The 20697-nt window shown below is 48.5% G+C and overlaps 1 protein-coding gene across 1 annotated transcript in view; it reads left to right on the plus strand.

Annotated features, from left to right (window-relative positions):
- TSNAXIP1 (translin associated factor X interacting protein 1) overlaps positions 1–20697 on the plus strand; it is a 340170-nt gene that overhangs the window by 18263 nt on the left and 301210 nt on the right. The window contains exon 2 of the mRNA XM_069217569.1: positions 19059–19140. Coding sequence (XP_069073670.1) covers positions 19059–19140 — 82 coding nt within the window. The remainder of the gene's footprint in view (positions 1–19058; positions 19141–20697) is intronic.

Below are 20697 nucleotides of genomic sequence, written 5' to 3' on the forward strand. Positions count from 1 at the left end.
AAACCTGATGTTTGGGCAATATCCATTTAAAAGTATAGGTATCTTTACTGGATTTTGCATAAAGGTTGAGAAATCCAGCTGGGGGTGGTGTGGTTTGACCGCCTAAGATGGTGGTTGCCAGTTATTGCAGACCTGATCGCTGGCTGGTGACAAGGTTGAGGGGCTTCACTGGACCCATTCCATGCAGGTGGAAGGGTGAAGCCTGCCGTCTGCCCATAGAGGAGGAGCATCAGGAGCTGTGCCAAGCACTCATCGCCTGCAGCAAGCGCTTTCGGGTAGGTGTGACAAGACCAGCTGGCCGTTATGCTGTCCGGTCTCTAGGGGCGGATCGGAGCAGCAGAGTAAGACTGTGCGGCTTGGACTGCCTGGGCCCCCAGATCTTGCCAGACAGCGAGTCATGCGTCAAAGCAGTGGAGGGTGAGGTCTGGCTGCTTGCGGGAAGCTGAGGCTGGAGTCACCAGCAGCTCTCTCTCGGAACCCAATATAGACCCACTGGGAACTTTTGGACCCCAGCCATGTAATGCTGCTCCTGCCTGGAAGGCTGGGTGTCTTCTGTCTTGGTGAATGTTCTCTCGCCCGCTTGGGGACCTGCTGACCATTCCCCCCCAGAGAGTCCACCTGATCTGGGGAGGGTCCAGATTGCCTGCAGCCCCACCCCTTTTCACTGGCCTCGCATAATATTTCTCCACTCTCTCCTAGATCACGGGGTCCAAGTATCTGCCGTTGGGAACTCGGGTGCAGCGGATCCGCAGGACTGCATGTGCCACATGAGGGGGCAGTGGAAAGCTGGCGTGTCTGGGCAGCCATGGGGCAAATGACCACAACATCTCTAGGCACTATGGCCAAAGACAACCAGCTCAGCAGTAAACAGGGCACAGGGCACTCCGTTTGTAGCTTGGCAAGGACCACTTGCCCTTCTTGTTGTACTTCATCCTCTATGGGCCTTGTTGCTGCTTCTTATTTGTTGCCTTGGTCCATTTGCCATCACACCATGGCAGCGCCCAGCTTTCAACTGCTTCTCCGGCTCAGTGCTCCTCCTGCCATCTCCAGTATGTCTAGCATGGATGCGACCTCCGCTAGGGTGAGGACCACCTGGAGTGCAACGTTCCATGTGAAAAGTAGGTGGAGTGGGTGTGCCTAGTGGTATTACATGTTGTTGCTCCACAAGAGGGTAGTAAGAGGCTTCAGGTGTCAGAGGCTCTTTAGGGCACCAAACACTAGGTCCTGGTAGAGATGTATTGTGGCTCCTCAAATTGTATTGGCCCTACTGACAAGTCACTTTCATGTTGGCCTTCTTTTTGTGAAAACAGAGTAGGCACATGAGAATATCTGGGCCCATCATTTGAGATGTCAGTGATGTCACTGAGCATGTCAGGAGTGACGTAATATGTGAGGTCATAAGGAGTGCATTGCGGGGGCGTAAGTTAGAGTTAGCTCAGGTAACTATAACTGCTGAATTTCACTGGTCCTGTACGAGTGAAATGTGAGCCTAAGTATAACATCCCTTTAATCTTTTTTTTAATCAGTGAATGTCTAAGTTTTTAAAAATGTTGTTTCCTAACTATAACGACCCTGTAACCGTAGGTGTTCTTGAGTGAATTTCTAAGGTTTTTTAAATTTTATTTCCTAAAGGTAACCTCTAACCTTTGACAGTGAGTGAGTGCGTCAGTCTAGGAGTGGATTTGTGAGTGGGTGTGTGAATGCCTAAGTTGATCTGTAAGTGAGTGCGTAAGTATCTGAGTAGGTCTGTCAGTGGGTATATGAGTCTGTGAGTGAGTGCATGAGTTTCTGTGTGGGTCTGTGAGTTCATGAGCCTCTGAGTGGATCTGTGAGTGGGTGCATGAGGTTGAGTCGGTCTGTCAGAGGGTGCATGAATATATGAGAGGATCTGTGAGTGGGTGCATGAATGTCTGAGGGGGTGCATGAGTGTCTGAGTGCATTTATGAGTGGGTGTGTGATTGTCTGTGTGGGTGTGTCAATAGCTGCGTGAGTGACGAAGAGAGCCACAAAGGAACCACACCTGACCGCTTATCTAACAAGAGTCAACAGTTTTGCACAAAATGTCTACTTAACTGAAGTACTTTCAATTGGTTAGTTAGTAAGTACTACCTCACTGGGTAAATGTCCAGTGTGTATTCTACACTACACCTGCGTAATGGACCACGAGGAAATGTCTCCAGTGATCTTGTGTGCATTTGGTAATGTGATTGTTCCTTGTGCGTTTTTCTACAGAACTCTGTAATAACATGGGTCCTCCTACAGAGAGGCCAATGAGACTACAAGGATGTAAATCTTCACCAAACAAGGGTCCTTCCTCTTAGCTATATGATGTAAGTTCTTTGTTTGGTGGGGATATTCTCAAATTCTTCGGCATCAAGAAAGCATAACCAAAATCGTCAGGAAACGCACTGAGGGGCCCTTTGGTAAGCTGTCCATTGTCCTGGCTAAAGGCAGGAAGACCTTTCCACACTACTAATGAGGACAGGTCGGGGCCAAGTGGGCAGAGCTTCCAGGTGATTTGCACATTTGCATACTCATGGTAAATTAAAGGGAGAACCATGGACTCTGCTCTCACCAGGAGAGGACAAGACAGAACCCACTTGTCACAGTCACATACAAATTGCACTCCAATAGATGAAAGATGCATTCTGATGGATACAACTACCTGTGGATTCCTCACCTAATTAATTTTCCCCATGCGCCAGCATCCAACTGAAATTTCTTCTAGCACTGCACGTCGACAATGACGTCACAATTGCCCGACTCCCTCGTGTCATCCAGGCATTAAGAGGTCCTTGTCGGCGTGCAGACGTCAGTTCCCTTTTTTCCATGCCTTCGAGTAACGTTTTTTTCTTTGAGGCTTCAGGGAGCTACTGTTTCACTTTGAGTGTTACTATGTCTCCGCCACGCAGATCGGGTTTTAAACCCTGTAGGGAGTGCGGTGGCCGAATGTCAGTGACAGACCCACACGAAAATTGCTTGTGGTGTTTGAGTTCTGACCATGAAGTTGAGGCATGCGGTTCATGGCAGCGTATGAATCCGAAAGCATTCAAGGAGCGGGAGGCCAAGTTATTCTTGGTAAAATCAAAGAAGAAGGAAAGACATCACCATCGTAGGTCTTCCTCTAAATCTTCGAAGTCGCACAGGCATCATTGAAACTCCTGGCGCCGGGATCATGAAGTCATTCGAGTAAGGACTGATCCCGCTCGAGGTCGCCATCAGCTCGACGCCGTAAGACATGGGAGGTTAGTCCGATGGTAACACCTCCGCCTTGGATGACTCCTACTTCTCCAACATCTCCTCTAATTGTCTTTGAGGTTGATCCTCATCAGGATCCTGCGGTTTCACCGGCACAGACAGAGATGCCCAAACCGACGCCGGTGTCACCTCAGGCGCCGACTCCACAGGGATATCCGGCGTTCCCGGCGCCAGGTACAGACCGTGCCACATTTCTAAATGCGATGTTCAACATCTTTGCCAGCATGGCTCCGGGAGGTGGCCCGTCTAGACTTTCAGATCCTTTGGCAAATGACATGGGTGTTCTGGCTCCATACAGATCGACGCCCTTCATGCCTTTCCTTCCCACGGGAGGTGCTGGTTCGGCGCCGGTACCGATGGCGTCGCCTAGAAGGCCTGTGACGCCGATGACATCTGCTGCCCCGGCGCCGACGAGTTCACCGCAACCTCAATCAACGCTGAAGAAGCCTACGGCGCCGATGGATCCGGCATCAAATGAATACGAGGGTCGGCGCCGACGGAGGTCTTCGGCGTCAGCAGACGCCTTATCGACGCCGAGAACTGAGGCCAGGCTGCGCTCCAGGAGATTGGCTCTGAGGCTGCTTGAGGAGCAGGAAAACAAGAAACAGCTCTTAGAAGAGGGTGAGATTGCAGAGTCCCTGGGAGACCTACAGGGCTTGGACACTGCCAGTGGGATGGCCACTTCCCCGGAGTGGGACTTAGCATCCCCGGGGGAGTACACTGAAGAGGCTGCTTCTTTCCATTCGGTGGTGAGGAAGGCGGCGGAGTTTCTTGACCTTCCTCTTCCAGCTGCTGAAATAAAAACTAACATTCTCACTGAAGTGTTGCACCCTTCTTCAGCTGTGGCGGAGCCACTTCTTCCATTTAATGAGGCACTCGTAGACCTGATAATGGAGGTGTGGAAGAAGCCTGTGATTTCGATAGCAGTGAATAGGTCGGTTGCAAGGAGGTATCGGGTGGCTCCTGGAGATCCAGCTTTCTTGTCAAAACATCTAACTCCAGAGAGCTAGGTGGTGCAGGCCTCATGTTCCTCCCGCACAGCTCCAGGATCTTTTCCAGGGGTTCCTTCGGACAGGGAATCCAAGAGAATGGACCAATCTGCAAAAAAGGCGTTCTCTTCATGCGGCATGGCCCTGAAATCAATGAATGCAACCTGAATCTTGGGCAGGTACATCTACGCCCTGATGGACGAGGCCAAGACATCACATCCTGGATTGCCTCAGGAGGTTCTGAACCTTTTGACGGACGCTCAGGCAGCGGCAACTCAGGTTATCCAATCTGGACTTGGCACGTCTGATTCCGTGGTTAGAGCAATGGGCACATCCACAGCAACAAGAAGGCATGCCTGGCTACGATCTTTAGGATTCTGTCCTCTGCTTTGGAGCGGTTCAAGGAGAGTAGGGCCAAGGCAAAGTCATTAGGCTTGCAGGCCTCTGTCTCCACTCCTTCACGAGTATTCAGGAGGTTCTGGGGGGTTGGGCGTGCCTCTTCCTTTCGAGGGAGATTTCAGCAGACAGGCCAGCAGGCTGCCTCTACTCACCCTTATAGATAATATAGGGGAAGGGGTAGGGTTCGTACCAAAAGGGCCACCCAGCACTCTGCCTCTTCCTCCGGAGGGGTGCAGTAAGGAAAGCAGCCTTAGTCCTCCATCAATCCCTTCGCGTGCACCTCCTGTAGGGGGGAGATTGTCTCAGTTTCTCCACATGTGGGAGTCAATAACATTGGACTCCTGGGTCACCGATATTGTGGGGAAAGGCTATACTCTTCCCTTTTGGGAGTTTCCCTTTCCCATCCCTCCCCGCCAATCCTTCTGTTCGGAAGACCATCTCCTTTTATTACAACAGGAGGTTCTAGTCCTTTTGTCTAAAGGTGCAGTAGAGTTGGTTCCAGAGCAGGAGAGGGGTCAGGGTTGTTATTCAAGATATTTCCTGATCCCCAAAAAGGATGGTCGGTTGAGGCCAATACTGGACCTGAGAATTTTGAATTGGTTCCTCAAGGAGGAAAAGTTAAAAATGCTGACCCTAGCACAGGTGCTTTTGGCGTTGAATGAAGGGGATTGGATGGTGTTTGTCGACTTGCAGGATGCTTACTTTCATATGCCGATTCTCAAGTAGCACAGGAAGTATCTCCGATTTGTGGTGGGATCGCAACACTATCAGTTTGCGGTCCTTCCGTTTAGTCGTACCTCAGCACCTCCAGTCTTCACGAAGGTGATGGCGGTGGTTGCAGCAGAGCTCAGAAGGAGGGAGATAGCAGTATTCCCTTCCCTGGACGATTGGTTGATCAAAGCCAAGTCTCCAGAGCTTCTGCTGCGTCACCTGCAGTCGACAACCCAGTTGTTGTTCGATTTGGGCTTTTCGGTGAACGTGCCCAAATCTCACCTGGAGCCCTCTCAATGCCTCCTGTTCATAGGGGCAGTACAAGACACAACATTGAATCGGGCCTTTCCTCCGCCGCAGGGGATTCAGGACATTCAGACGTTGATTCCAATGTTCCAGGATGGAGCAGTCGTTCCAGTCCTCAAGGTCCTTCGTCTGTTCGCTTCTTGCATTCTGTTGGTCATTCATGCACGCTGGCACAAGAGGGCTCTTCAGTGGTGCCTCCGCAGGCAGTGGTTTCAACACAAAGGGGTTCTCGAGGAATCGATAAGGATCTCCAGAGACGCTGCAGCGGATCTTCGATGGTGGGCTGCGGTCGGCAACCTTTCTCAAGGAAGGCCATTCTCGCTGCTACCTCCAGTGGCCACAGTGATAACGGATGCTTCCACTCTAGGGTGGGGAGCTCATCTGGGGGACCTGGAGGTCAAAGGTCATTGGTCTCCAGTGGAACAGAGGTTTCACATCAATCTGTTGGAATTGCGGGTGATACGTCTGGCTCTCAAGGCCTTCCTCCCTTCCCTTCACGGTCGGTCGGTTCAAGTCCTGACGGACAACACTACCGCGATGTGGTATATAAACAAACAGGGAGGAGTGAGGATGTACCTTCTCTGCAGAGAAGTTCTGCGACTCTGGTCCGGGGCACAGGAACATCGGATTTGCTTGGTAGCAAACCATTTGGCCGGAGTTTTGAACGTACGTGCGGACAGTCTCAGTCGGCACATCTCGACCGATCACGAGTGGCGTCTTCATCCAGATCTGGTCCTTTACATCTTTCAGATGTGGGGGTTTCCTCAGATAGACCTATTTGCCACTCGGGAGAACGCGCACTGCCTGCCGTTCTGCAGCCTCCAGTATCCGGTGCATGGATTGTTGGGGGACGCGTTTCAGATGTCCTGTTTCGGCCAGCTGCTTTACGTGTTTCCCCCCCATACCCTTGATTCCTCGGGTTCTGAGGAAGATTCGCCCAGACCGGCCCAAGTCATCTTAATAGCTCTGGATTGGCCAAGAAGGGTGTGGTATTCAGACCTTCTCCAACTCTCTCTGTGCCCTCCCCTCCGTCTCCCTCACAGGGCAGACCTCCTCTTGCAGTCGCAGGGGCAGGTTCTACACCCCCACCTCCAGAGCCTGCACCTACATGCCTGGAGATTGAACGGGGCAATCTGAGTACTTTTTCTCTCCCACCAGAAGTGGTGGACGTTATATTATCGGCCAGGCGACACTCCACCAAATCTATCTTTGCAAGCAGGTGGGCTAAATTTGTGACTTGGTGTGGAGAGAATCAAATTGATCCCTTACGTGCCCACTTATCGGACATTTTGTCATTTGCGCTGTCCTTAGCGCAGAGGGGTTGTGCAGTTGCGACTTTTAAGGGTTACTTGTCCGCGCTGTCAGCCTTTCTGTGTCTTCCAGACCAACCCTTCTTGTTTAAGTCCCCAATAGTTTTGAGGTTCATTAAGGGTCTCACTAACAAGTTTCCGCCCACTCCATTCGTTATGCCGCAGTGGGATTTGAACTTAGTGTTAGCATTTCTAATGTGTTCACCGTTTGAACCAATGCATTCATGTTCCTTAAGGTTTTTAGTTTTAAAAACTGTTTTCCTGGTTGCCATTACGTCAGCTAGGAGGGTGAGTGAGCTCTAGGCTCTTAGTGTGGAACCCCCATATACTTCCTTTTATAGGGACAAGGTAGTGTTAAGGACCAAGGCGACTTTCTTACCGAAGGTTGTTACACCCTTTCATTTTGGACAGTCCATGGCACTTTCCTTCTTCTATCCTCCACCTCTTCCATCAAAGGAGGAAGAGAGGCTACACCGACTAGATCCAAGAAGAGCATTGAGCTTCTTCGTCGACAGGACGAGAGAGTTCAGACAGGAGGATCAGCTCTTCATCGGTTACGTGGGGAAGAGGAAAGGCAAGGCTGTCCACAAGAGAACGCTTTCCAGGTGGGTCATTCTTTGCATCAAATTGTGTTATTCTTTAGCAAAGAAGGAACCTCCTGTTGGGTTAAGAGCCCATTCCACCAGGGCTAAGGTGGCCTCCTTGGCCTTAGCCAGAGGTGTTCCTGTGGTTGACATCTGCAAGGCCGCAACTTGGGCATCCCTCCACACGTTTGCTAAACATTATTGTTTGGATTCTGAAGTCCGGAGGGATGGCCATTTTGCACGGTCCATGCTGCAGGATTTTTTGGTTTCACCATTCAGGCACCCACCACCGAGTGCGGTACTGCTTTGGGACTCTATTCATTAGGTGAGGAATCCACAGGTAGTTGTATCCATCAGAAGAACAAGTTACTTACCTTCGGTAACGACTTTTCTGGTGGATACATTAGCTACCTGTGGATTCCTCACGGTCACACCCGCCTCCCCGTTGCCTGGCTGGTCTTACCAAGATTTCCTTGGATGAGCATCTGTATGTTGTTGATATGTATATACTGATGCAATTACTTATATATGTGTATATATTTGTATATATATTTATATGTAGAGAGATATATATATATATATATATATATATATATATATATATATATATATATACATATATATATATATATATATATTTGATATTGTGGAACTGTATACAGTAGGATGTTTATTTCTTCTTGTTATGTTTTTCTATTGGTTGAATTAAATGATGGGATATAAGATTGATGTGTTCATGTCAAATACGTAGTATCAGTGTTCACCTGTTTGCCTCAAAGGCACGTCAAAAAATGGGGATAACTGGCGTCTGCACGCTGATGAGGACCTTATTGCCTGGATGACGTCATATGGCGTTTCGTGGGAGTCGGGCAATTGTGACGTCATTGTCGACGTGCAGAGCTAGAAGAAAATTTCCGTCGGATGCTGGCGGATGGGGAAAATTCATTAGGTGAGGAATCCACAGGTAGCTATTGTATCCACCAGAAAAGGCGTTACCGAAGGTAAGTAACTTGTTCTTCACCTCCACAAAGGATTTCAGATCGTTTTTCTATATGGAATTTCAGAGTAAACACACTTGCTATGCCTTCACCAAACCCAGGAGTTACTATTGTTTGTCCTTTTCAGAAGTAGAGCTTCAACTTGAGAACCTGCAACATTTATATTTGTAAGTGCTTCCTGTTTACAGGGCCAGCTTTAGCGCTGGTGGCACCCTGTGCGACAGTCTTTTTTGGTGACCCCCCACCCCATGACCACCTCCTCAGATGCCCTCACTACCACCTGGCAAATGTGCCGCTAATCTCTCCATAGCCCACCTTTCACATACATTCATTTGTTTTAAAGAGCTTGTAAAGGGTGGCTTTACTAATCCACTCAGGTATCCACATAAAATATAGTTCTTTTTTTTGCAGCAGGCACATTAACCATCTCTGCTACTTTATGGCAAGTGAAACCTGCCACTAGATGAAACTCCTGTCTCTCTCCATAGCAGTAACGTTAATTACAAGAGGTATCTTGACATTTTTATTGTTTCCTGAAGGCTGGACACACAAGGAACTTTTCAGCAGGTGCTTTTAAAGGACAAGTTTTGAAAGTCATTGCTAAACGCAGCGCCCCCCCAGTGCAGGTCAGCACCCTGTGTGGCCGCATCGTTCACACCGCTCTAAAGCCGGCCCTGCCTGTTGAGTTTAATTTCTGTGAAATGAGAATCATGGCCAGAAAGTAAGCACACCTGGTCGCTTATCCAAGAGGAGTCCACAGTTTTGCACAAAAATTTCTATCCAACTGGAGTACTTTCTACTGGTTAGTAACTAAGTGCTAACTTATTACGTAAATAGCCAGTGACCAGGGGGCCCTCCCCCAGCCGATCTTCGCCCCGGGGACCCCATCCCTCAGGGCTCGGCCTTCATTAAATGGAGGAGGGGGGCCATACGGCCACACTCCCTAGGCTGATTTGGCCCCGGGGACTCCATCCCAGGGCCTGGCCATCAGTCCTGGGTGCCCCCAGGGCATCCAGTGTGCAATGGGACCGCAGGGGGAGCCTCAAGGCCATGCGGTCCTAGCCGGCTCCTCTCCTCCTGTGGGGAGGCAAAGCACCACATGCAAGAAGAGCAGCAACGTGGGCACTGCCCAAAAAGAGAAGTGACTCACCAACAGAAGGACAGAGCACAAGGTTGGACACACTGATCCCTGCTGACCAGTCTGGGAGCTTCCCCGAGGAGCTGACTACCCTCAAAGATACCACACCAGCACCTCATTACTTGCCAAACAAATGAAAAAAATTATGGGGAATGCATGCCACAGAGCAAATGCGAGACATTGCCAAGAGAAGACCACTGACCATCAGATCAGGCACCCAGGTGTATCAGAGTGGCAAAGCCTGCATTGCAACCCAACCAAGAACAGAACACTGTCCGAGCCCCAGAACGGCCAAATTCCAGAGCCCTCTGAGATGAAAAGAAGAGTGCAGAAACACATAAGGGATCAAGATGCAGGTATTCTGACCCCACAGGACACATAGAGGGGCCCCTTAGGGACCCTTTGAGGGCAAAACATTGCCCAGTTGTTTTTGTCTGAGCCACAGATCTACGTGGTAGGTCCACAGATCAAGAGAATAATTGAAAAAAAAAAACAGCCACTGCATTCAGTGCTGCGCACTGCCAAAGGCCGTGTGCAACTTGGGTTTTGGTGAATGCAGGAGGGTTGGCCACCAGGCCTGGCCATAGATGGCGCTAGTTATATTTACATGTGTGCATGCTAAAAAAAAACCATAGAAATTCACTGAAAAAATACAAAGGTTCCAGGGAGGATACAGTCAGGTTCTGAATTTACTCACTCAAAGCCATAGAAATTCAGCAGTTATAGTTATGGTTAAATCAAGTAACTATAGCTTGCATCTTAAGGTAACTATAACTTGCGCCTTCCCCATGCACAGCTAATTACTCCACATATTAGATCATTGATGACACCTTCTATGACATCATTGATATTATCACTGCAACATTTGCAATAAAATTATTGATGAGAAAACAAGTTTTTCCCTTTTTTAAATGACCAACACATCCTGATTTCAGGCCACACCCCGCTAACCTAACTCAACAAGATATCTTTATTAGCAGTGGCTCGGTTGATGGCTCTAGTTATCATATGTTTCTGGACAACAAACAGTATATATTCCTATGCCCAGAAAGGTGCAATGGATGTAGCAGTGTCTACTTTTGTAAATTGCCAATCGGGACAACAAAATAATATATGAAAACACTGTTAGCCATTGATGTTTTTTCAGCTTATTTCCATTATGTTTTTTATTTCAACTATTAGTTTCTTTGGTAAAACCATGAGCGATCCTCATAAATGACCTTTTGATGAATTTGGTCAAGTTTCTTAAACATATACCTTCCTGGGTTCAGCCAAGGCTTTCACACCAATGTCCACCACAAACTGCAAGTAGGTAAAACCCTCCAAAAAATTGACTAGCACATATACCCCCCACTTTGTGCCTGAGGTTTGTCGACTGAGTTGCGCTGGGTTTCTGCTAAACAGGCCCCCTGTGCCACTGCTCTTTCCCTCAAAACAAGTAAGAGACTGTACAGATGGCACACTCCTCCACCCATGTAAGTCCCTAGTAAGTGGTACCCATGGTACCTGGGAGCCTGGGTAGAGGAGAGGGTCCCTAAAGGCTGCAGCACAGATTGTGCCACCCTCAGGAACCCCCCTAAAAACACTAGCACACAGCTACCATTGCAATCTGCATGCCCTGGTGCAAGCCAGGAGAAAACACAACATGGCACACCCTTGGTGTACCATAGTCCCTCACTGCAGCTAAGTATATGTAAGTCACCCCTAAGGCAGGGTGCAGTACACTTACTGTGTGGCCATTTCTGATGGATACAACTACCTGTGGATTCCTCACCTAATGAATACTCCCATGGCGCCAGCATTCGACGGAAATCTTCTTCCTAGCTTCTGCACGTCGACGAGGACGTCACATTAGCCCACGCGACGCCGTCTGACGTCATACAGGCAATAAGAGGTCCTCGCCGACGTGCCGACGTCAGTTCCCTTTTTTCCGTGCATTCGAAGCGGTTGTCTTCGAGGGAGCTACTGTTACTTTCATAGTTACAGTGTATTTTCTGCTGCGTGGATTTTCTCTGCGGTAATAATGTCTCAGAGGAAGTCGGGTTTCAAGCCCTGTCGAGAGTGTGGCGGCAAGATGTCCGTTACTGATCCTCACTCCGACTGTCTATGGTGTTTAAGCTCCGACCACGACGTTGCAACTTGTGATTCATGTCAGCACATGAATCCAAAGGCCCTGAAAGAACGTGAGGCTAAACTATTCATGGCGAAGTCGAAGAGAAAGGAGAAAAAACATCATAAGAAGTCTTCTTCGCCAAGGTCTCATCGGCGTCATCGAGACTCCCGGCGCCGTAGGGATTCACGGCGTCATTCCAGCAAGGAGTCTCGTTCGAGGTCGCCTTCGGCTCGGCGTCAGAAGACTTGGGAGGTCAGTCCCACGGTCACGCCACATCCATCGACGCCGTTGCCCTCTCCGGCGTCACCGACTTCGCCTGGACAGGCGTCTGTGATTGAGGTGATGCAGCCTCTTGTGTTGTCTCCGGCGTCGCGGACGTCGAGGCTGGCGTCGGGGTCGCCTTCGATCCAGGCACCCCAGTATCCAGCTTTTCCCACCCCTGGAGCCGATAATACCGCATTTCTGAATGCGATGTATACCATCTTTCAACAGATGGCTCCAGGAGGTGCTCCGGCTGGTCCTTCGGGGCCCTTGGCCTTTTCATTGGCTGATCCTGTGCCTCTACGGCCGGCACCCTTTATGCCCTTTCTCCCTTTAGGGAATGTGGGCTCGGCGCCAGTGTCGGCGCCGGTGGCCGCTCCGGTGGCTCCAGAGGTTTTGGCCCCGGAGGTTTCCATCCCGTCGACGTCAGGATTTCATCCTGTGACTCCGGCGGGTCCATCGGAGACTCCAAGATTTCTTCGTCCGGCTCCTACCTCGGCACCGAAGCTGCCTGTGGCGCCGGACGCGGCGTCGGATGGTTCTGGAGATCGGCGCCGATCTTCGACTTCGGCGGAGGCCATGTCGACTCCACGTATCGAGGAAAGACTACATTCGAGGAGGCGTGCTCTCCGTCTTTTGGAAGAGCAGGAATACCAACGAGTCTTGGAGGAAGGAGAGGTTGAGGACTCTGGTGATGGACTGCATGTTCTGGATACAGCCAGTGGGCTGGATACTGCCCCTGAGTGGGACCTTTCATCTCCAGGGGAATATACGGAGGAGGCTGCTACCTTTCACGCTGTGGTGAGGAAGGCGGCTAACTTTCTGGACCTGCCTTTGCCGGTGGCAGAGGCGAAGCAGAATTTACTGACTGAGGTACTACATCCGGCCTCTGCTGCAGCGGAGCCTCTCCTGCCATTTAAGGAGGCTTTGCTTGATCCGATGTTAGAGGTGTGGAAGAAGCCAGTATCTTCCTCGGCTGTTCATAGGGCTGTGGCCAGGAGATATCGAGCTGCACCATCTGACCCTGGCTTTCTGTCTAGACACCCTACGCCGGAGAGCTTGGTGGTGCAAGCCTCCTGTTCCTCTAGGTCAGCGCCTGGATCTTTCCCGACGGTACCAGGAGACAGGGACTCCAAAAAGCTGGATGCACAATCCAAGAAGATATTTTCCTCTTGCAGTTTGGCGTTGAAGGCCACCAACGCAACTTGCATTCTGGGGAGATACATCCATGCTCTTATGGACGATATTTCATCTTCATTTACGGAGCTTCCCTAGGGACTCTTGAATGTTGTCTCGGATGCCCAGGCTGCCGCAACCCAGATTATCCAGTCTGGGCTGGACACGACCGACTCGGTGGCTAGGGCGATGGGCACGGCTGTGGTGGCAAGGAGGCAGGCCTGGCTCCGTAACTCAGGGTTTTCTGCGGACGTGCAGTCGACCCTGTTGGACCTCCCGTTTGATGGGGACAAACTGTTTGGAGCCAAAGCAGATTCGGCCTTGGAGAGATTTAAAGAAAGCAGGGCCACAGCCAAATCATTAGGGCTGCAAGCCCCTTCTTCTTCTGCCTCCTCCAGATTTTTCAGGAGGTTTCGTGGATTTGGGCGTGGCTCTTCCTCATCTTACTTTCGGGGGAGATTCCAGCAGCCCACCTCTTCCCTCCACTATAGATCATTTAGAGGGAGGGGTAGGGCCCGCACCAGAGGAGCCTCTCAGCAGCACTCTGCCTCTTCCTCGTCCTCTGGAGGGGTGCAGCAGGGAAAGCAGCCTTAGGCTTCCACCATTTCCCACTCACTCCTCTCCTGTAGGGGGAAGGTTACGGCATTTTCTCCACAAGTGGGAGACTATTACATCGGACACTTGGGTTATCAGTATTGTGGGAAAAGGCTACACCCTTCCCTTTCGGGAGTTTCCGCCCCCCATCCCGCCCCGCCCATCTTATTGTTCAGAAGAACACCTCCTGTTGTTAGAACAGGAGGTTCAAGTCCTCCTTTCAAAGGGTGCGGTGGAGTTGGTCCCAGAGCAGGAAAGGGGTCGAGGTTGTTACTCAAGGTACTTCCTGATTCCCAAGAAGGATGGTCGGTTGAGACCAATCCTGGATCTGAGGATCTTGAATTGGTTCCTCAAACAGGAAAAGTTCAAGATGCTGACCCTAGCTCAGGTGCTTTTGGCGTTGAACAAAGAAGATTGGATGGTGTCTGTCGACTTGCAGGATGCTTATTTTCATATCCCGATACTCAAGTCACACAGGAAGTATCTCCGGTTTGTGGTAGGGTCGCAGCACTATCAGTTTGCGGTCCTCCCGTTTGGTCTTACTTCAGAACCTCGAGTCTTCACGAAGGTGATGTCAGTGGTTGCGGCAGAGCTCAGAAGGAAGGGGATAGCAGTATTCCCTTACTTGGATGACTGGTTGATCAAAGCCAAGTCTCCAGAGCTTGTGTCGCATCATCTGCAGTCAACAACCCAGTTGTTGTTCGACCTGGGCTTTTCGGTGAACGTGCCCAAATCTCACCTGGAGCCCTCTCAGCGCCTCCTGTTCATAGGGGCAGTACTGGATACAACATTGAATCGAGCCTTTCCTCCGCCTCAGCGGATACAAGATATTCAGGAGTTGGTTCCAATGTTTCGAAATGGAGCGGTAGTTCCAGTCCTCAAGGTCCTTCGTCTGCTCGGTCTGTTTGCCTCCTGCATACTGTTGGTCACGCATGCTCGCTGGCACATGAGGGCTCTTCAGTGGTGCCTCCGAAGGCAGTGGTCTCAACACAAAGGAGATCTAGAAGGTGCTGTCAAGATCTCCAGAGATGCTGCTGTGGACTTGAAGTGGTGGATTGCGGGCAACAATCTTTCACAAGGAAAGCCGTTCGGTCAGTCACCACCAGTGACCACGGTCATAACGGATGCTTCCACTCTACGGTGGGGAGCTCATCTGGGGGATCTGGAGATCAAAGGGCTTTGGTCTCCAGAGGAACAGATTTTTCATATCAATCTGTTGAAGTTGCGGGCTGTACGTCTGGCTCTCAAGGCCTTCCTCCCTTCCCTTCGTGGTCAGTCGGTACAGGTCCTGACGGACAATACTACTGCGATGTGGTACATAAACAAACAGGGAGGAGTAGGGTCGTACCTTCTCTGCAGAGAAGCTCTTCGACTATGGTCCTGGGCAAAGGACCATCAGATTTGCTTGGTAGCAAATCATCTGGCCGGGGTCTTGAATGTACGTGTGGACAGTCTCAGTCGCCATTTCTCGGCCGACCACGAGTGGTGTCTCCATCCAGATCAAGTCTGTTTAATCTTCCAGATGTGGGGGTTTCCTCGGATAGATTTGTTTGCCACTCTGGAGAACGCGCATTGTCCGTTATTCTGCAGCCTCCAGTATCCGAGGCAGGGACCGTTGGGGGGCGCGTTTCAGATAACCTGGTGCGGCCAGTTCCTTTACGCGTTTCCCCCCATACCCTTGATTCCTCGAGTGTTGAGGAAGATTCGCCAAGACCGGGCCCAAGTCATCTTAATAGCTCCGGATTGGTCAAGGAGGGTGTGGTACTCCGACCTTCTCAAACTCTCGATGTGCCCTCCGCTCCGTCTCCCTCTCAGGGCAGACCTCCTCTCGCAGTCGCAGGGGCAGGTTTTACACCCCAACCTCCAGAGTCTGCACCTAAATGCCTGGAGATTGAACGGGGCAACCTGAGTTCCTTCTCTCTCCCGCCTGATGTAGTGGATGTTATATTAGCGGCCAGGCGACACTCCACTAAATCTATCTACTCTAATAGGTGGTCTAAATTTGTTATGTGGTGTGGAGAGAGACAGATTGATCCCTTACATGCTCATCTGTCAGATGTTTTGTCTTTTGCTCTGTCTCTAGCGCAGAAAGGTTGTGCAGTGGCTACCATTAAAGGTTATTTGTCTGCCTTGTCAGCCTTCATTTGTCTTACAGACCAACCATCGTTATTTAAATCCCCTATTGTTCTCAGATTCTTGAAAGGTCTTCTAAATAAATATCCTCCAAAACCATTCGTTATGCCTCAATGGGATTTGTCCTTGGTCCTGACTTTCCTTATGGGGTCCCCTTTTGAACCTATGCATTCTTGCCCCTTAAGGTATTTAATTATTAAAACAGTCTTCCTGGTGGCTATAACATCTGCAAGGAGAGTGAGTGAGTTGCAGGCCTTATCGGTAAAACTCCCTTATACAACTTTTTATGGGGATAAGGTGGTGTTGAGGACCAAGGCTGCTTTCCTCCCGAAGGTTGTTTCACCTTTCCATTTGGCCCAGACAATTACTTTGTCCACGTTCTATCCTCCGCCTCATCCTTCTAAGGAGGAAGAGAGACTACATCGCTTGGACCCAAAGAGGGCGTTAAGCTTCTTCATTGATAGAACAAAGGATTTCAGGCTGGAGGATCAGCTATTCATCGGATACGTGGGCAAGAGGAGAGGAAAGGCAGTCCACAAGAGAACACTCTCCAGGTGGGTTGTTCTTTGCATTAAAATCTGTTACTCTTTAGCAAAGAAGGATCCTCCTGATGGCATTAGAGCTCATTCCACCAGAGCTAAGTCGGCCACTTCGGCCTTGGCCAGAGGTGTTCCTGTGGTCGACATCTGCAAGGCCGCAACTTGGTCGTCCCTTCACACTTTTGCGAAGCATTACTGTTTGGACTCTGAGGTCAGAAGGGACGGCCATTTTGCACGGTCAGTGCTGGAGGATTTCTTGGATTGACCATTTAGGCACCCACCACCGGGCGTGGTACTGCTTTGGGACTCTATTCATTAGGTGAGGAATCCACAGGTAGTTGTATCCATCAGAAGAACGAGTTACTTACCTTCTGTAACGACTTTTCTGGTGGATACATTAGCTACCTGTGGATTCCTCACAGTCCCACCCGCCTCCCCGTTGCCTTTTTGGTCTTACCAAGTAATCCTTGAGTGCGCTCCTATTGGTCTTCAAGACTGCAATAGATTTTGTATATATGGATATTTGTATATATATATATATATATATATATATATATATATATATATATCTTTGTGTATATACATAATTAGTATATATTTGTTTGTTTGATTAAAAAAAAAAGGGAGTTATATTAAATCTACAGCCATTTTATTGCAATGTTGTGTGATTTACAATGTTATGGGATGTTGCCTTGCTCTTTCATTGCATTGGGTTATTGTTCTCATGCATGTAAAAAATGTTGGTACTGACGTCGGCACGTCGGCGAGGACCTCTTATTGCCTGTATGACGTCAGACGGCAACGCGTGGGCTAATGTGATGTCCTCGTCGACGTGCAGAAGCTAGGAAGAAGATTTCCGTTGAATGCTGGCTCCATGGGAGTATTCATTAGGTGAGGAATCCACAGGTAGCTAATGTATCCACCAGAAAAGTCGTTACCGAAGGTAAGTAACTCGTTTATCTGCACAAGTAAATATGGTCCTACGATGCTCAGCCCTTTGCTGAGCAATGGAAGTGAATAAGGAAGGCATTTTAAGGTATGCGCTGGACACTCGTCAACGCAAGTGACCCAGGCACATAATGACTTAATCGAACCCCATGGTGTATGGTTTAAAAAAACCTCGTCTTGATGAATCTGTGCTGATGCCAGCCTCCAATTTATTTGGACATGCACCCAGTGGGCACCTTAGAGGTGCCCCCTGAGTCTCTCGGTGTGCTGACTGACTAGTTTACTCCAGCCTGCCACCACCAGACACATCATATTTGTGACCCCCTGAGGTGACAACCCAAGTTCTCAGAGGTCAGAAACAATTCTTTCTACGGAGAGGGGTGTTACCACCCACTTCAGCAGGATGGTTAGCAGATCTGCATACCGAGGCCTTCAAAGACCCTTACACCCTTGGTATGCACACCTCCAGCTTCCCCAGTCCTGGGTGTAGCCACCCCTTGCCCTGAGGCCCATATGGACCAGGACAGGCAGGAAAGTTAGCTAGTCTGTAGGCGTGTACCATCCCTGGGCTAACCACACCCATAAGGTGGGCTACCCGAGGTGGACACTCGAAGAAGGGTTCCGCCATCTTGGTTTTGGTCAGATCTAGGCCCTCTAGGATAGGGATATGCCCACACCCCACAGAAAGTGGTCATAATGTGGTGTAAGCACCCCCAAGAGTGAGTAGCACATTGGCTACTACCCTTAAAACACCCCTAAATTCAGTATTTAGGTAGCTTCCGACATAAAATCCAAAAAATGCAAAAAGGAAAAATGAACACTTATAAGGATGAATAAAGGTGTATTATTGGAATAAACACCAGTCCCTGCAAAGCATTTCGGCTAATGAGCCATGATCACACACCGTGTGTATATATATAAAATTATTATTTTGTGTTTTACTACTGTGCCTGTCCCTGAAAACTTTGAAGATGGCGATCCTAGCACAGCCCTTTATTGATGCAATTTTCAGAAAAAAATCTGCTTTCTTGCTCAGCATCTTTTTCCATTTTTCCAAAAGGCCCCATTTTCTGCCCTTTTCTCAGTTCCATCTAGATAAATTCACAAACCCTGGTACCTTTTAGAATCCCTAGCATGTGTGGAAAAAGGGACACAAATTTGGACTGGATACCATTTGTGGGAACGAAGTTATGAAGGTGAAGTGCCTAAAAAAAGCCTCAGTACTAGATGAGGGGAGCGATGGGCACACCTTAGCAGCTGAGGGGTTATTTAGGAGTTAAACCAGCCAGATAGGAGTTTTGAGGTGCACGCTCACCCAACCCACTGTACTGCTGGCCTACAAACTGATGTAGCATCAAGGTGCTCTAATGCATTGTTTAGATCCTAAAATTGTACTAAAGGAGTTTAGACAGGGAAGACTTGATGAAAATATGTGGAGATTTATGATTTTTCTGAAGGCTGTACTGAATGGGTGGTGGTGGAGCGTATTTCAAAGTCTGAGGCCTGTCATCGAGAAACTTCTTCTGTCATACTTTTGTTTCTTCAAGAGTGAGGTAAAAAGGATAATATTTAATACATATTTTTTACCCTTATCTCCACAGATCGATTCATTTATCTATGCCATGTAACTTCAGTGCCCAGGATGGGGTCTTGAAGTCCACTTGCAATTTAAAGCGAAGTCTGGTGAGTACAGTGGGAATAAAGGGCTTGTACACAAACAACAGGGCATTCAGGACAGTGTGATCCTCCTATCTCTGTTCTGCCCTTGTGTATTTACAAAACCAACCGCTTTGCCCCTTGGATGATTTGTGGTAACTCCCATTAGTTCTTTATACATAACTTAATTAAGTAATCCTTTAGCTTTATCAGGGGGTAACGTTGGCAGAGCCATTGATTTAAGTATTCAAAAATAGACTTGCAAACTGTTTTTCTTGCTCACTATAAATATTTTCGAAGTGCTTCTGCAAAACCTCTTCTAATGGTTTGAATCTGCAGTGTGCAGATAAGAGTTTCAGATCTTGAATCATATTTATCTGATTTTCTATACCACAAGTTTTAATACGCCAGGTTAGGAGTTTCCTACTATGCTCACTTTCCTCATAAACTTGCTGTCTGACTGATCGTAATTCAACTAGCTCATTTTCTAATACTCCACCTTTTCTCACTGATCAAGTTACTTACTCCGGGATAATTCTACTCTTGTAAGACTATGGCTTTGTATGCTTCCCACGCAGATTCTAAGGGTGCTGATCCAACATTTATTTGAAAAAAACACTTTAAACTAGTTGTGATGCTTTTACAAAATTCTTCATCATACAGAAGAAATTGATCTAACTTCCACACAGGGATATCTTTTCTAAGTGGTTTTGGGGGGGGAGGGGGAGGGGTTAATTTGACACCCAGAATAAGTGCTGTATGATCTGAAAAAGCTGAAAAGCAGTTTGTCACAAACTTCCAGGACCCATTGATTCTATTTTTCAATATTAAAATAAAATCAATTAGTGAGGCTAATTGAAACCTTTTGGAGAAAAATTACTGTACTGTGGGGTTCACAGTCCTCCATGGGTCAGTTAGTCCTAACTTACATTTAAGGATCTGGTAAGCTTGTGCAACATTAGGCTTCCTCTCCGGCACACCTTGCTTGGAGGAGACCAGCATAACTGACTGTAGAACATTGAAATTCCCACCAATTGGGTTAGGGAAATCTACAAATTCCAGCCTTAATTTGTAAAGCGATTTGAAGTCACCTTTTGTTGGGCCATAAATAGAAGCTGTTGTCAGATATTATTGGTTAATTTTCACTGTTACCACTAGCCGTCTTTACGCCTTGTCATGAGCCATTATCCCTATGGCACCCAATATGAGCAGCTGGAGCTGATGAACGGGACATCATTTTAAAAAGAGTCTAGGACTTCTTACTGTTAATCCTGGAAGATGTGTTTCCTGCAGTAGCAACGGAGATGCATTCTGCTTGTGTGCGCCACACGCCAATATTGACCTTTTCTTACGTACATTTTTTTATCCCAGTAACATTTATTGATAGTATCTTTTCCTAACATATCTAATATAATGAATAATAAAGCAATAATACAGGCTCTTCCTACATTCTTTCTGCTTTTCCATTTCTGATTCTGAAGGTGGCTTTACTTTAGAATGGTATCAAACCTTTATAGAGGAGGGTAAAGGCCCCCATGATGCAATTATTCAACTATATGGTACCTGGGGGTAAAATCCCTTCAT

This window comes from Pleurodeles waltl, chromosome 12 (assembly GCF_031143425.1).
Source record: "Pleurodeles waltl isolate 20211129_DDA chromosome 12, aPleWal1.hap1.20221129, whole genome shotgun sequence".
Lineage (NCBI taxonomy): Eukaryota > Metazoa > Chordata > Amphibia > Caudata > Salamandridae > Pleurodeles > Pleurodeles waltl.